General features: G+C 41.2%; 1 protein-coding gene across 2 annotated transcripts in view; it reads right to left on the bottom strand.

The window, feature by feature from the left end:
* Positions 1 to 17016, bottom strand: part of LOC110971154 (TOX high mobility group box family member 2-like) — an 85973-nt gene that overhangs the window by 28268 nt on the left and 40689 nt on the right. For both annotated transcript variants that reach the window (XM_051949878.1, XM_051949879.1), the window contains one exon: positions 1519 to 1785. In XM_051949878.1, coding sequence (XP_051805838.1) covers positions 1519 to 1785 — 267 coding nt within the window. The remainder of the gene's footprint in view (positions 1 to 1518; positions 1786 to 17016) is intronic.

Genomic DNA, 17016 nt, shown 5'->3' with positions numbered 1-17016 from the left:
AAGAAATATTAATAGCGGCTATTATTAGCCAGCCTCTGCTAGAGTAGTACTAAAATGTGGAAGTGGGAAACATGAATGTGTTACATAAATCTCTGGACCTTTCACAGTGTGTGCAAGTCTCTGTTTGTGCGGTGATTTATTGCAATGACGGTTCATTTATGAGAAAAGGGGGTGTGAAATAAGAAAATGGAACATTACCCTGAAGGGCTATTTGAAAATAAATAATTGCAAAGGTGAAACAAAAGCTGTTTAAGAAGCAGGCACTCCCTCTCTGTTTGCTTCTGAAATGTTGCCGGCCAAAAGACGGAGCTGCTTTGTTCCACACGGATAAACTTCACACAAACTGTGCATGTATGTTCAAACTATTGTCAAAGCGTCCGTCGACACTAAAACACAGACCGACTGTAAACGTCCGGCATCTCGCACTCCCCTGCACCAAGCATTTTCAGCACAGTAGCCACTGGATTGTGACCTAATCCTGAAGACTGGCTTTAATGGAGGCCTTAGATATCACCCACGGAAAAAAAAAAAAAAGAAGCCTGCAACTTATGCAGTTTGATTCTGAAAATCACATAAGACCTGATTAACGGAGGATAAATGCCACGGATGCTCACATTAAAGCATAAATATTCATGACGCAGGGGGCAGAGAGAAAAAAGTAATATTTATGTCAGATGAAAGTATATAACGTTGAATAATTCACAACACAGGCCATCTATAATTCATCTGATTTGATCCTATGATTAAAGCATTTGAATGTGTTCGCCAGGGGTGTTTACATGTTTGGTCGGAGGCATGTTTAACACAAGAGAAAGTCCCTTTACTGGAGGTGGGAGGGGGAGGAATAGGGGTCCTCAGCATTCTTTTGAAAAGTAAAATATTCGCTGACAAGGGATATTCCCCCTCCACATCAAGATTTTCTGCCTCCCACCCGTCCTTATACCCTGTTCCCTTTTTCTTCTTCTTCTTCTTTTTTGCTTTGCCGATCATAACGGATGAAAATGTGCAGCACCGAGTTCCTCGCTCCCGTTCTTGGCTCCACTTTGAGGCAATGAAATCTTTGAGCTATGCAGCTGTATAGATATTAAAGAAGCTTTGCTGCAAAAGGTCTGAGTGTTAAGGAGGCGGTTATAAATGTTGCATGTATAGATGCTGGCCTTGCTCACGACTCGGGTGTCTCGGTTTTCTTGGCCTCTAACCAAAGCTAATTATCACCCTAATAGAAGGGCGGTTTTGCTATTATGAAACAGCGATCTGGTCATTTTACCGTTTGGCTGCTGTGTATTTAAGCTCCAGTGCAGTATCATAAGATTGAAAATAAAATAAAAAAACAACCCAGAACTTTCTATAACAAGAACATGTGAAACCTTCAGACACAATATTCTCAGCGCTGACTCGCTGGCCAACTTCCAACCCTCTGACCGCGAAGACTAATAGCCGACTACAGCGCTTGACTCGCGCGATCGCAAAAGGCCCACAGCTAAAAGGAGACAGATTCAAAAAAGGAGATGTGCTCACCGAGTGCATAGGCCCAGAGAGGAGGTGAGTGTCCTGACCCAGCATGTTGGACATCATGAGGGCGGGCAGCTCGGGGTAGGAGTAGGTGTTGAGCAAGCCATTGTGAGGCAGGGAGTGGAAGGGGTAACCTGACTCATGCTCCATGAGATGGAGCAGGGAAGGGTCAGCGTGGTTCGGAGGTGTGATGGGGGGGATCTCGTAGTCTTCGTCCCCTGCTCCTCCTCCTCCTCCTCCGCCGCCGTTGCCTCTGCCTTGACTGGAATAGCTCTGAAAAAGCAGAAAAAGAAGAAACGAATCCGTATTTTAGACTCGGATAAAGAGGAAAGTGCACCCATTAGTCATTTTGTTCCTGCATTTTTTAGGAGTTGCTAGGAGGTAATTTGTAATTTCAAAGAAAAATGTCAGGACAGGTCAGAAATAGAGAGACATTTTCATATGTGGAAGTTGGAGACTGTTGCTCACCTATTGTAGTTTGCATTTCTCGGTGAGAGCGCCGCATGAATACAGCATGACAACATAAAAACACATGTACCTGCATCTCCAAACGGTGCCACAGTTAGACGCATTATAAATAAAACAGAAGCCTCGTCTCAACAAAGGAGAACTTGCCCATCAGACGCTGCTATTTAACCGAACTTCAGTGACAATCTCGGAAGGAAGCGTCGAACAAAAAGATGTTCCAGACTAATTAAAAGCTTCATAATTAACTCTTAAATGCACTTGTTGATTCTTCTTGTTTAGATTTGTGTTTGCGGCGGCAGTGGATTCAGCCTGTTTTTTTTCTCTTTTTTTGCCTGAAAATAAAAATAATTAGAAATGCAAATTGTTGCGCTTACAAAAGTGTAAAGAATTCATTCAAACACAAATGTACACAGCAAATTAATTAGAGTTAGACAACAACAGCTGCTGCACAGAATAATTTGCTTCCGAGCTCTTGACAGCTTTGAAGCGACACACTGTCAACCTGCGCGCCTTTAAAATACAGTTAATCAAATTCATTACGTGGAAAAACACTGCTGACAGTCGCTTAACGGCTATTCTATAATCTCAAAATTATAATGTCAATCATATTTTTCAAAAACAGAAACAAAAACCTCCCAGTCCTCATTATGAAATGTATGCAGAATATCCAAATGACCCCCCGGCAGCTAAAACAGCACAGATTTTATGGCACTAATAAGGTGATACATGAGCAGTGTCTTTTCCAGAGCCTATCTTGACATAATATTGCGCCGAGAAATATGGCTGTGCGCGCTCAAAAAGCATGCTGAGGGTATTCACCAGGGAGTGAAAAGCAATTTTGTCAGAGGCAATCTGATGCCAACTCCCCTTTATAATGACTGAAGAAAATTAATCATCACAAATAATATTCCAGTGTCAGCCATTCAAGAGCTTTTTAATAGAATTTTTATTATTCATGTCTCGTGGTACACATCAACTAGTCCGTTCTGCAACATTTCAGAAATCAATTCAATATCATCTTCATGTAGGCTGTCATCTTGCCTGCCAGTGCAGCAATTCATCTTGCAAACAAATACTTTTAGCAAACAAATGGCAAGAAACGCCGAGGAACAGCTACAACGTCCCCGCTAGAAGAAACCGCTGCTCCAAGATAGGATAAAAGTCTCATAATGTACACTATCATTAGGGAGAAAATAATAATAATAAAAGGGAGTATGTTTACTATCAGGGGGTGATGTGCTATTTTCTCTTCCCATAACACTCGCTGCTCCTCACTGCTTGGTGCTTGCTTAGAAATATTATCACTGACAATTCCCTTTTCCCAAGATGAAAGTTTTTGCAAATGTCTGTTTCTTTTGTCGTCTGACATTTATTACTGTTGTCATCCGTTATTATTGTTAACAAACACCCGCTGCAGGTTTAATTCAAACAAATCTCACCAGGATGTGCATCTGCACCTGCCCATACATGCTGTGGTATCAATGTAGGGATGTATACATTAAACTACAGGTAAGGGGTTATCAGGTAAAGTGACGGTTTCTTGTAATAATGATGCCATATTTGCTAAAAGACAAAAGATAGAGAAACAATGCTAACAGAGTACAAAACGCCTGTCATTGTAGTAGACTCGCAGCTTTGTTAATGGAAGATTACAGCTGAAACTATTATCTTATTAGCAGAAAAATCACTTACTGACAAACAATTCCCACCAGTCTGTGCATCCAAACCTGCCCATACATGCTGTGGTATCTATGTAGCCTAGCCACGCTGGACAACCCACGGCAACGAATTTAATTCTCTGCCAGGGTGGGTCTAGTTACCCTCCATAAGGCTCGAGGCTGGATGCTCCTAAAACTGGCCGGACCAATCACCATGAAGTGTAGAGTCAGAAGGCGGGCGTAACGAAGTGACGACAGAGGCGCGACGATTCTGACAGAAACAACCGGCGCACAATAAACAGTTATCTTTCGACTCGGCTTTGGCCACAGCCCTTAAAGATCTGAAGCTAAAATTCAACTTGAAAGATAAACAAAGGACGGCACTGAAGTGTTTCATTGAGAAGAAAGACGTATTTGGACTTATGCCGACGGGATATGGCAAATCCTTAATATACCAGTTGGCTCCGCTGGTTGGGAAGCTAATGGGACTTAGCTACAATCCGCCGGTGCTCTAGGAACTACGTCAGACTATTCGTTGCACTGATTGGTTGTATACCTACCCAATTGCTGCAGAGTGATTTGAAAGACAACCTTTTAGCCCGCCTCCCTCCCTGTCGAGCGGCCCTAGACCCTTGTGCCTTCAGAACATGGGTCTAGCGCGGCTAGGCTAGGCTAGTATCTATGTACACTACCGTTCAATGGTTTGGAGTCACCCTTGCAAATTTTTATGCTTTCAATGAAAACTCCCACTTTTATCCATGTGCTAGCATAACTGCACAAGGGTTTTCTAATCATCAATGAGCCTTTCAGCCCCATTAGCTAACACAATGTAGCATTAGAACACAGGAGTGATGGTTGCTGGAAATGTTCCTCTGTACCCCTATAGAGATATTCCACTAAAAATCAGCCGTTTCCAGCTACAATAGTCATTTACCACATTAACAATGTCTACACTGGATTTATCATTCATTTCATGTTATATCTTCACTCAAAAAAAATCGCTTTTCTTTAAAAAATAAGGACATTTCTGATCAGGCAAATTGAAAAGTGACAGTTTTTTGTCGTAGTGATGCCATGTTTGTTAAAGGACACCTCAAATAGAAAAACAATGCTAACAGAATAACATTAACCCTTTACAATGTTTTCCAGCTTTGTGAATGCAAGTTTGGAGCTGAAACTGCTATGTGATCAGCTGAAAAATCCATTTGTGACAAACAAATCTCACCAGTCTGTGCGTCCACACCTTCCTCTCTGCAGGTATGCATAAATTGAATTTCAGGTGAGGGGTTATCAGGTAAAGTGACACTTTTTTGCAGTAGCGATGCTGTATTCGCTAAAGGACACCACAGACAGAGAAACGAAGCTAACAGAATAACATCCATCCATCACTGTAGCAGGTTTCCAGCTTTGTAAATGCAAGATTGGAACTAGAGCTGGGATGTGATTAGCAGAAAAATCAAACAAATCCCACCAGTCTGTGCATCTACATCTGCCTATGCACGAATATACACAAACAAATTCCACCAGCCTATACATGGCGTGGAATCCATGTAGGTATGCACACATTAAACTTCAGTTTAGGCGTGATCAGGCAATCTGAAAAGTGACAGTTTTTTTGTAGCAGTGATGCCACATTTCCTAAAGGACGCCGCTAAGAGACAATGCTAACAGAATAGTGCCCACTCTTTATAGTGCTTCACAGCTTTGTGAATACGAGATTGTAGCTGAAACTGTAGCGTGATTAGCTGAAAAATCAATCTGTGACAACCACAATAGCATCACCCTACGCCGAGCTTCACACAGCTCATAGATATATGGACGCACTGTTTGGCTGTTAAGGGCTACATGCTGCAAATGTTGGCAGGAACTTTATGGTTTATGGTGCAAACCTTTCTAATCACTGCAAGGCTGAAATGAAAGGGAAGTAGAGTCTTGTTTGGCATAAATGAGTGATTAAACATGTCTAAGTCAAAGAAAGAGAAGGATGTGAGGGGCAGAGAGACTAAATATTTCAGCAGTTAACCAACAGTGTGAACAAATTCTCAATTAGCTTACATTTTGGGGTAAAAACATTGACGTTTCTTCACCTCTAGTTCAGAAATGCATCAGATGCCACCCTGATGCTGCGCAGCAAAGCAACAATACAGTTGATATATCTCCAGAGCCTCAAAGAAGCTGTTTGCGGGACATAAACAATCCAGATTGATCCGACGATACAGTCAAACACTTCTCCCTGGAGATGAAACATAACTGTTGTCACATGCATGTACCGAGATTTGAATGCTGTCAGAGGCTATTTTATGACTCTGCCTTCTATATCTTTTGTGGTTTTTTTCTTCTTCCTTTCCTCTTTACAGCTTCTTATGATGCCCTTGGAGATAAGACATAGGACAAGGACATCACAAGTTTAACATTTTCAAACATGGATAAATAATTCATAAATATACTGACTTTCAGGACATAGAGAAGAGTGGATAAAAGAGAAGGGGGGTCAGAAAGAAACGCCAAATGTTGATTCAGCCTTCTCAAGCTTTAACCTTCACCCCCCTTCTCTGTCTCTGCAGAGGTGAAATTTAAGCAAATCTGTCATTTTCCTGGACAAGGACGTTACTTTGGACCTTTGAAGACTCCACGTATCAAATCTTTTTTCTAATTTTCTACACTACCAAGCACTTTTCACTCGGGACGTAGCATCAAAACACCATATCGTTCACAATCTTTATCATAGTTTATGGATGTGAGATGTTCCTCTGAGGCAGATTGACTGTCATCATGCATAAACCATTCCTTAGCTCTATGAATGATAATAAAAAAAATAAGAATAAGATGATTCCCCTCATAGAAAGTGTTCAGGATTTACCTATGGGAGCTACATTCTGACAAAGACGCACAACGTCTTCTGATGTTCGACACTGAGATCGTAAAACAAAACAAACCGAAAAACTGGTTGGAAGAAGAATCTGAAGAAAGCATTTACTTATAGTTACTGTTTCGTTAAAGCTTGCAATGTTAGATTAATAAATCACAGAGGTGTCACAAACTCAAGGAAACTATTTCAGTACGAGATCTTTCAGAAGTGATGCTGCATGAGAAAGAACGAACGCAAAATGTCATGTTTAAGGAAAACCTTCTGCCTATTTCACCAAGATCCAAATAAAATGTGCAAGTGAAACTGATCCACTATTTACAAGACAAGTTAAGACACTAGTACTTCAGTGAGTATTGGACTTTTTGAGCACCAACCACACCATGTTTGCATTGTTGTTTTGTCGTTATCAGTCACTTGCAAGTGTTTAAAATTGGCCTTAATACTCGAACTGATTCTTTCAACTGTTTTACTTATTAACTAAACCTAAACTCCCAGAGGTGCAACACAAAAAGTGGTGAAACACTGTCATTAATATACTCTGAGAGAAATTGTCTAATGAAAATTACAAAATTATTCATATCCAAAAAAACCCCTGTATTCTCAAGTACATTCAGAGGGAAACATATTTTTTATATTTGTTCTAAAGCATCGCATAATCAACATATCTTTGCCATTTATTTTACAGATCTACTGTCTTTTTAACCAACTGATCATATATTAGATAACAGATTAGATAATATGTTGCCATGGAAACCCAGACATTGGGTCACATGTGTTGAATGGGACCACGATCATTTCCCAAAACCTAACGAAACAGATTTGTTGCACAAACCTAACTAAAACGGCAGTGAAACTAAAATTAAATTTAGGAATAATGGTTCCACATGGGAATGAATGGGAGAAAGAATGCCTCCACTTCCTGATTTCAAAATAAAAGCGGTACATCACAACATTTGGGGGTAAACGAGAATGAGGTTTAGCCATATAGGAGCAGAAAAGAGGAGAAAACATTGATCTCTGGACCTCGGATAAAAGTTAAGTTGAATAACGTGCTTTAATTTCTTTTAATGAGGCGTCACAATATGTACTGTTAAAGCACAGAAAGTCAGGTACCTTGAACATATTTTCCAGTCCTCTCTCTTGCGTGTCTCTCTCTTTGTTTGGTTGATGGACTCAGCAAATCCATGTTCTCACACGCTGTAGTAACTGTTAGCCACGCAGCGATAACAACTGAAATCTACCCTTGACACGTAAGCTCGTAGGTTGAAAAGTCTGCGCAACCAAACATATCTCCACCGTGTCGAGCCATCTTAGGCAATTAAGTTATCTTTAAGTGGAAACACATTAATCAGCTTAGCTAAAAGTTTTCCTTGACACAAATGGTGGGGAAGATGAGATGAAGTCATTAGCTCGGCGATGGAGTCATCCGTGGCCTATGAGGTGTTTAGTGGAAGACAGCTCATCTGGGAACAATGATGGTGTTCGTCAAAGGGAGAAGAATGAAAACGTTGCACCAAAGAGCCTCCTGTCATGGCTGACGAGGGCCAAATAGTCCAAAGACAAGAGCTGTCTGTCTTTGATGGACTCTGCTGCAGAACGTTTAAAATATCTAATCAAAGTTATGTGGTTTTGCATCACAAAACCACACAACTTTGAATGAGCATACAGCGTCCTATGGAAAGTCATCCAGCCATATGCTTCTTTGCAGAAAAAAAAAAAGACAGAACAGCATGGTTTTGGCGGCAAACAACAGCTGGCCGTGCATACATAAAGGTTTCCACGTCTACCCTGTGAGTTCCAGATAGACGGGAAATCTTTTAAACATCTTACGGGGGGATTTCAAAATTCACCTTCAGGGCTGAGTCCTAAGGGCAGGAATCAAGCTCGTCGTGAAAAGGTGTTTGAGTGACCATTACAGCGACGGTCTGCAGGTGGCCACTGAGGCCATCCGACCCGGCTTTGAAACCGCAAGGAACTCCATTTGGGTGAAGCAGACGGTGCAGCACAATAGAAGGGAATAGCAAGACCCACCAGGTTGACTGACAGAAAGACAGAACTGGGATAAGTGAAGTGTGTGTGTGTGTGTGTGTGTGCGGTTAGGGTGGGCATTTCACCACGTCCGATAGTAGCTCAGGGTCATAGGTAGCGTCCGTCACTAAAGGACAGGTGGGCCGTGGTGGGCTTGGACCAATAGCGAGGGAGGGAGCTAACCTCTCTCCTGCTCCCCCGTACACTAGTAATTCTCTCAAATGTCACATCAAAATGGATCTCATTTAGGCGGGTAAAAAAGGACCTGACTCTCCATTGCAGATGTGGGTGGACCTGTGCTGGATTGCGCCTGAACTCTAAAAAACACGGCCGCAAAAGGAAGCATTTTGAAAAGGTGTGAAAAAGGGCCACCATTTATGTCAGTTCAATTTAAGAGAAGAAGAAGAAGAAGAAGAAGAAGAAAAACTACTCAGTTATAGATCAAAGATGAAGGGTGAAAAAATATCTCTGATCTTTGCACTGGAACAGAGAGAAGTAGAAATTCTTTAATGTTTGAACCAAAGGCTGCAGGGTTTTTATTTTTATTTTTTGACAAAGGGGGCTCAATAGTGTGGTCTGAGCACAGCAACATTTCCTATTCTTATTCATTAGAGAGAATCATATAAATAAATAAAATATGTTGTCTCGTAGTCACTCATCCCCCCCAAGGGAACACGGAAGCCCCAGTAATCACATATGGCACAATAGCTTGCCCATAATCCCCTTTATTTTTATTTTCATGATGTCACTCTCTTTAAGCCCCTTGCTTTATGAGTCGCAAACGGAGTGGAGAGGGGAGAAGAGGAGGAGCGCCGAAGAGAGAGAGAGGGGGGAAAAAAAGCGAGGGAGGGGTGAAAACAAATGATGTGGATCCCTCATTGTTCTTTCTCTATGCCCTCATTCCAGTCAGGGCAATAAGAGAACATTGTGATTTACTGTCAGTGAAGCGCAAGAGTGCATCAGAGAGAATCCACTGCGGCAGGGGCCATTAAAATAGATTTAACTTCCCACAGTATTAGGCCAGATGTCTACACTTCTATTATATTTCAATCAGCCATGACCTTGGTCTCCATATGATGAGAAAGATCACGAGGAGAGAGGAAGAGAGAGCGGGGGGGAGAGAGCGAAAAATACATGCGGAAAACCAATAGAAATATCAAACTACTTAGTCCCGCTAAATCCCTGCGCTCCGTCGTGCTGCATATACAGCAGAGAGAGGCCGGGACCGAAATAGAGCCAAGGTTTCAAGTTCTCTTAAAAGAGCGTATGAATCATTGAGTGCACTCTTGCTGCTGATAAGTTGGTGTTTTTTTTTTTTTCTGGGGTGGGGTGGGGGGAGCGGTGCCTTTTTTGCGGGGTATGTATTTGAGGAAGGGAACCGAGGGAGAACGGCGAAAAAGAGCGGGAGAATGGGTCATTTTGATGTTCTTTTAAAGCCTCTGATATCAAAAAAAAGATGAAAGATGAATCTGCTCATATTCTTCAAACAAGGGAAGTGTTGACTTCTCACATCGCCACAGACCTCTCTCTATGAACACTTTTCATCCTCTAGTCTTTTAAAGATCCGTCTATTCTGAATGAATCTTTACATAATTTCGATAAAGCCTTTTTTTTTTCACTCCGTAGCATCTTTGCTTTCATTCCAGCCCTGTGAAGACTGAGCAGGGGTCACCGCTTGTTCTATTTCAGAGACCAATGGTAATTGGACTTATTGGCTGACATGGTCTGACCTACATAAAGAACTACCAATCCCTGGTTACGACTGCAACTTACAATCCGTCGCTAGCATGGGCGTGGAAGTTGCGTGGATGTTCCTCTGATGTTCCTCCAGCGTTGTCTTCACATATCGATGCCTCAGCGCCAGTTTAGAGACGAAAACTGTTCCTCAGCCTGAATTCGGGATGCTGAAATCTCTCCTGAAATTTAAATACACGCTGTACAATATGTATCTGTACTTCATTCTGGTCGACCTTGCCGGCGGCTCTGTACAGCCTCAAAGAAGAAGTGAGATGTGTGTTGGCGTTTTTAGAACCTCAATTTTCATTTTTTCATCCTTTGTCTCAAATGTCTCCCCCCCTCCCTCGCTCCCTCCCTCGCTACCTCTCTCTATCTTTTTCTTACAGGGAAAAGAATGCAAGTAGAGAGAGAGAGAGAGAGGATAGAAAAACACACTCAGTGAAGTATAAGGGGATGCTTGGAAGGGGAGGGCGAGCGTTGTGAAGTGAGGAGAGCGTTGCAGTTGTGGTGGTGGGGGTATAATGGTGCACTGTGAGTCACTATTAAGTAACGGTGCCTTTTCACATCAGCATCGCCCACATTGGGTGTACGGTGCCAGGGTGTACTGAGGTGTCTCTGACTCAGAGAGAAAGAGAGACAGAGAAAGAGAGAGAGAGAGAGAGGGAGCTGGTCCTACAGGCCAAACAACATCTGGATTTCTATTAATGGTTGCTTGACAAAGTGCCACCATGTCAGCTGCTTTCAAGACAACCATCTCCTTCTGCTCTCTGGAGGACCAGTGGAAACAAACAGTCAGGTTCAACCTCTGTCCAAAGGGTAGAAATCTACAAAAATAAGATTTCCAAATCTCAGCAAATAGATACCGGTGTTACTTTTTTTAGTTGTTGCTTGAAAATTGCCATGTAATGAGGCTGTGTGTCAGATTATATTTGCCTGCAGGTAGCAAAACCAAACCGTCTTCAGCTCCATGTTTACTGTACAGATGCTACATTGGTATCTTCTCATTCAACTCCACGCATGAAAATAATACTCCTTTAACCTTCAAGCGACAGAGTGGGGTCATTTATGAAACCAGCCGTGTAATTTATTTGCCGTTTTTAGATCTTCTATCAGAAAGATGCTTCCTACCATGAATATGTCAATCTGAGTGTCCTACAGCAGCTCGTAGTTTGTTTTTTTTTTTGCAGGGATCGGTCGACTGGTATGAGAAGGATAATAGAAACTGTATAGGATTTGTTTGTACCATTGCAGGCTTTGGTTTTATCTTTCCACCTCTAATCACTATATTTCAATGTTTTTCAGTGCACTGTTCCTGGCAGACCCAGAGTAGAAAGATTTACTGTTGTGCAATCGTTGTTATTACTCTGACTTTTCAGTACTTTTATGCTAACTTGGCATTTCATTTGGACCGTTACATTGTTCAGATATTCCAGTAATCTAAATACTTCTCTGCATGTTACATTGCACATCTGCAGGCAAGATGTTTGAGCAGATTTTGTTCTTATCTACTTTTGATTTAGCATTCAAAAGGGAAAAAAAAAATGTTTTAAATAAGTGGCAGACAAAGCTTGTCTAAATAAATGTTAGTGTGTTCTTACGGTGCGTCATACTGTTCGTATGGTTTTTACTTTAGCTCTGAGTCGGAACTTATTAAAATCCATGAGTAATTACATAAGAATAGGTATGAAAGCACAAAAAGAGGCCCTAAAGTAGAAATATTTGGGCTAAAATTACACAAAGGATCTTTGTAATTTGCTGTTTATCTTTAATACCTATAAGTTAGACGTTGTTCTCTCTAATAAAACACACACAGACATGGCCCTTTTAGCATATCCTAGATGTTTAAATTATTGATAAAATTCATCCCTATATAAATGCTGGTAAGTGACGTCAAACCCAGACAACATAGTCAAGTTCAGTGACTCAGTTATTAAATGAGTTTTCATTAAACTATCTGAAATATTAAAGAAGCCATTTGACTTTTGATTTGAAACACCTTCAAAGCTCCAGTTATTTAACTCCACACGCTGCATGTCATTACTTTGAGTATCTGTGCATGTTTGCTTTGACATATTATTGGATCAACACACGCAGTGTCAATAAAGCTTCACTGAACTGAATTGAACTGGAGCGACGTGGAAGCGAGGGAGGGAGAAGTTTCGCTAAATGTGCCGTACGTTCTCGAAAAACTGGGTTGAGGTGAGCAAACATGGGCGAAATAAGTGCAAAAGAAGCACAAGAGAGCGACGGAGAATGTGGGGGAGTGTCAGAGTTAAGAAATACACAAAAATGAACAGACAGAAGTGTAGCCTGGAAAAAAAAAGAGACAGAAACCTAAAGACGAGGAGAGAGAGAGCCTGTTAGGTTTCTATTCTGATCTCGACCATCAGCCGCTGTTCTCTTACAGCCGGCCAAATCAATAGAGACACATGGCTCAGCAAGACACCTGGAAGCAGAAAAACACAGTGGCATAAACAGCCTGAAACTTGCTGCTTCTCCAAAGACCGGTGGCCCTGAGCTTCCCTTGTCTCGCAAAGGGATGCGATTCAACAAGTACAACACGAGAGAGAGAAGGAAAAGAGATGTAACAACAAACCAAAAAAATCAGTGAAAATGACTCTCCTGCTTCCTACTACAAGCCTGGTTCTATTTCAAGCTCCGTCTCCAACCGGAGATGTCTTTAAACCTCGAGTTTTTGCATACATGCACACATGTACATGCATCCAGACTGACTGATTATAATGTAGGGTGAGGAGAAGTCGGCCAAAGCACACAAAAATACACATGGAGGCATGAAGTCTGCGCAACCACTCAGGCTGATCAGGCCTGATATGAATCCAAATGAAGAACACTTATTGTCCATTATTCAGAATTAGAATTTGTGTTGGCGTGGTTGGAGGAAGCCATTTTGGTTTGGCACGCCGCTATTGCAGTGCTGCGAAAATATACACCGCAGCCAGCATTATTTTACATATATATGAGTGATAGGCTGATAATGAGTGAATCACCATTTTCACTTTATTATTAGGTCTGGAAGTAGGTTCATTTTTTTTAATGTCTGGGAATGTGGTTTATTTTGTGTCCGTCATTTTCAGTCGCTACAGCATTGGTTGTTTCACGCTTCAAAAAGACATATAAGAGTTGTGAATAATGATTTGTAAATGATTCTTAGCTCCAATCTGAGCTGTGCGTGTATTTAAATCAGTGAAAAACTCTCAGACATGTGCAGCTTTTCAGAGGTCTGGAGCCGGGGTGTTTACGAGACCTAAAACTAAGAACATTTTCAGTCAATCAGGATAATTTAGAGGTTTAATAATCTTTAATTCAACAAACTATCCCCTTAGTAGCTTTGCGTGTGGGCGGACACAAACAAAGCTGGTCAACAAAATAACCCGCCCACACTTTCTGCTTATAAGCTGAAAAACCTCAACAGATGAACCAAATGGAAAACATTAATATCATCAAACCGTCTCGGGGCTCCATATGTGCAGCTCGTATGCATACTCTGCACAGAAACCGTACAGTATTTAAAAGCCTTGAAAACATCTTGTTTGAATGGACAGATTGTGTCCAAGCATACAGCGAACGGCCCCCTTTAAAGCTGTTTCTGATTAGCGGTTTTCTCTTTTTAAAAGCCCGGAGATGTTATGTGTAATGCAATCTTCTGGCTGTGTCAAACTGCTACTTCAGTGTGTATGCTGTGGAAGACCCCAGACATGCAAACAAAGGAGTCTCTGTTCTGGCTACATGCACCTTTTTCACAGGCACACATCACGTAAAAGCTCGGGTGGGCATCTCACCGCGGTGTTAAAACGTGCATTAAGGCATATGGGCGCCTTCTTTTCCAATATGCTTGACCAGTGGCGAAGGTGCTGTACTTTTGTCCTCAGTAGCAAGGAATAAAAGTCCCACTGCGGGGTTATTCCCACACAGTAAACGTAAAAGAACTAGCGGAAAACCCATCTTCTTTAAACACAGCTGGAGAATGCTTAAATCTTACTAAAAAATGCACAACGCACGCAGTAAGTTACGTCTATGTATGTACTTTGTGTACACACACCGGAATGTAAGCACGTTCTCAGACAATTAACTCGACATTAATCACCATTTCAGAACATAACTCCATATCTGAACCTCTTAATTGTCCGATTTAACTTCAAAAGCAAACCCTATGTACCGAACCGCTGCACAGCTATTGCATACAATCAGGCGTCAATTAAAAAAAGACTGACTCACATGCACAGCAAGCAGCCTGAGTGATGAATTTTGCATGACGCACAAAGAAAACGCAGGCATTCCTTGGATGCGGTGGCTTTGAAGATATTTATGGGTAAACTTCGTCAGATCCTTCGGTGGGATAATCATCGTAAGCTCCCCAAAAGTATTCAGATCGAGGAAATTATTGCACCGCAGGACGTGCTGAATTACCAGAGAAAATTATGCACAAGACCGCTAAAATGCGATGATTGGGAAAGTCCAAACGCAACTAAAAAAAAAAAGAAGGAAGGACTGGGGTTAGAGGTGTTTACTGGATGCTGTCAAACTTCAGCAAATGTTGTGCCTCGGTATCAAGATCTGTGCTAACAAATGAAGCGCAGATGGGTGACGAATTAAAGGAAAAACTTGAACCATTGACCCCTACGCTTAGGAGATCCAGGCGCTCTGTTTTGCTGTGGAGGCATTTAGTTGTTTGGGTGTATTTACTGTAGATTAATGTTACTCTTACTGCAAATCAAGAGAACTGAGTGACCACCTTTGGCCTTTTTTTCTGAAGGGACTGCATCTATCAGGTATTAAGAGTCATGAGATGGTTGATAAGCACTGACCACTCTCCAAACGAGTGAATATCTTTTGGAATAATGATGTTTATCCCTCCAGTGGAGTTCAGGAGAATCAATGCCGATGTCAACAGTGGCCCGACTGAGACACTTTATGTTGATTTTTACTTGAACTTGTCTATTTGTCAATAGAGTCGAGGCTTAGGATTAGGAGCAGTCAGAAAACAGCTAAAAATGTCAACTTTCCAGAGCCAACACTTAAGCTATAAGAAGAGAAAAATTGAAAACTGGAGACAGTGGATGGTTGCTTGAAAAAAAAAAGATGCAATAAATAAACCAAAAATCTGTAAAGACATTTATTTAGTTATGATATTAATATATTTTTGACAGCTACAAGGTGAGGAATTGGGCCATTAATTTCTGTGCAAACGCTCACATCCTCCCACTTTGAAATCTCAAATTAAAGGTGCTCTATTAAAGGCCCGGGAGGCAAACGGTGAACTCCGTGTTCAGAGGGTTATTCAGAAACTGGTGTGTAAGCTTCTACTTGACGGCACTGACAGAGCATCAACTGCAACTGACATGTTTTGAAAAGCCCAAATTGCCTTATCCACTAAGAAGGTATTTGTTGACACAACACTGCAAACCTGGAGCGGGCGCCGGTGATCGACACATGACCGCTGCAGCCGCCAAACTACAAAGCTGGACATTTATCCCAATTAGCACACACCCGTGTACGCACGCAAAGTGACATAATTAGGGCAGAGCGGGAAACGTGGCTAACAACGACGGACCTCGTAGTCTGTGATGTGTGCTGTAAGTAGACAATAAGCTGCTAAAGCTCCCACTCGACCCCTCATTATAGTCACTCAATCCCAACATCAAAGAAAAGACAACCTTATGGCTATAGGATGATGGTGTGCGTGCGTGCTTACGTGTGCTTGTGAGGGTTTATGAGAGCATGTGTGGGTTTATGAGTGTATATATCTGTGTGTGTTTAAGTGCACATACATATGTTGTTGTTCATCAATCTTTGCAAGGCCCAATTTAAGTTTTACACCATGAGGGTAAGCGCATTTTTGGAAAGTGAGGACATGTTGGCCGGTCTTCACGTCTTCAAAGGGGCTGTTAGAGAGTTAAGACATGCTGTTACAGTTAGCGTTATAATTAGATTCATTTTAATGGGTCAGTTATATAAATCGAACATGAAAAAAGGCGGAAGGTGGTTAAAGTATTTAAAGGAAGTGTTCTGGGACTATCTAAGGCAGGGGTATCAAACATGTGGACCTCCTGAAGGTCCAATCCGACCCGTGGGATGACTTCGTAAAGTCAAACATTACAGAGAAGACATTAACTGCAGACTGTAAATTTGTAAAACTCTAAATTTTAAATATTTTCTCGACCATGACAAGTTGCTTTGATCATAAAGTAAAACACTAGATTGCTCATTGTTCTTGTGTCTCTCATTTTTGTAATATTTTGGTTTTTTTTTGTATTTTTTGTTGTTTTGTTTCTCATTTTTGACATCTGTTGTCTTGTTTTTGTCATTCGTCCATTTGTTTGTCACTTTGCAATTTTTATGTCAAATTTTTCTCTTTTTTGTTTTGATGCATGTGATTTGTCCCATTTTGTCATTTTGTTTCATTTTGTCATTCTTGCTTTTTGTCTTTTTTGTCTGACTTTTGTCATTTGTCTCATGTTTTAGTCGTTCTGTTTCTCGTTTTTGTAGTTTTGCGTTTCCTTTTTGTCTCGCTTGTGTTCTGTCTTATCCTTATTATTTTGTTTTTCTTTATTCATTGTTTTTTGTATCTTTTTTGGCGTGTTTTTTTCTCGCTTGTGTCATTTGTCCATTTTTTTGTTGTTTTGTGTCTTGTTTTTGTAATGTTCTGTCTTGTTTTTGTTGTTTTCTGTCTTCTTTGTTAAAACAAAAACAGTTATTCATAGGTTAGTATGATGTGATTTTTCT

The sequence above is a fragment of the Acanthochromis polyacanthus genome, chromosome 6, assembly GCF_021347895.1.
Source record: "Acanthochromis polyacanthus isolate Apoly-LR-REF ecotype Palm Island chromosome 6, KAUST_Apoly_ChrSc, whole genome shotgun sequence".
NCBI lineage: Eukaryota > Metazoa > Chordata > Actinopteri > Pomacentridae > Acanthochromis > Acanthochromis polyacanthus.
The sequence above is the reverse complement of the archived record's forward strand: the minus strand, read 5'-3'. Positions and strand labels throughout refer to the sequence as shown.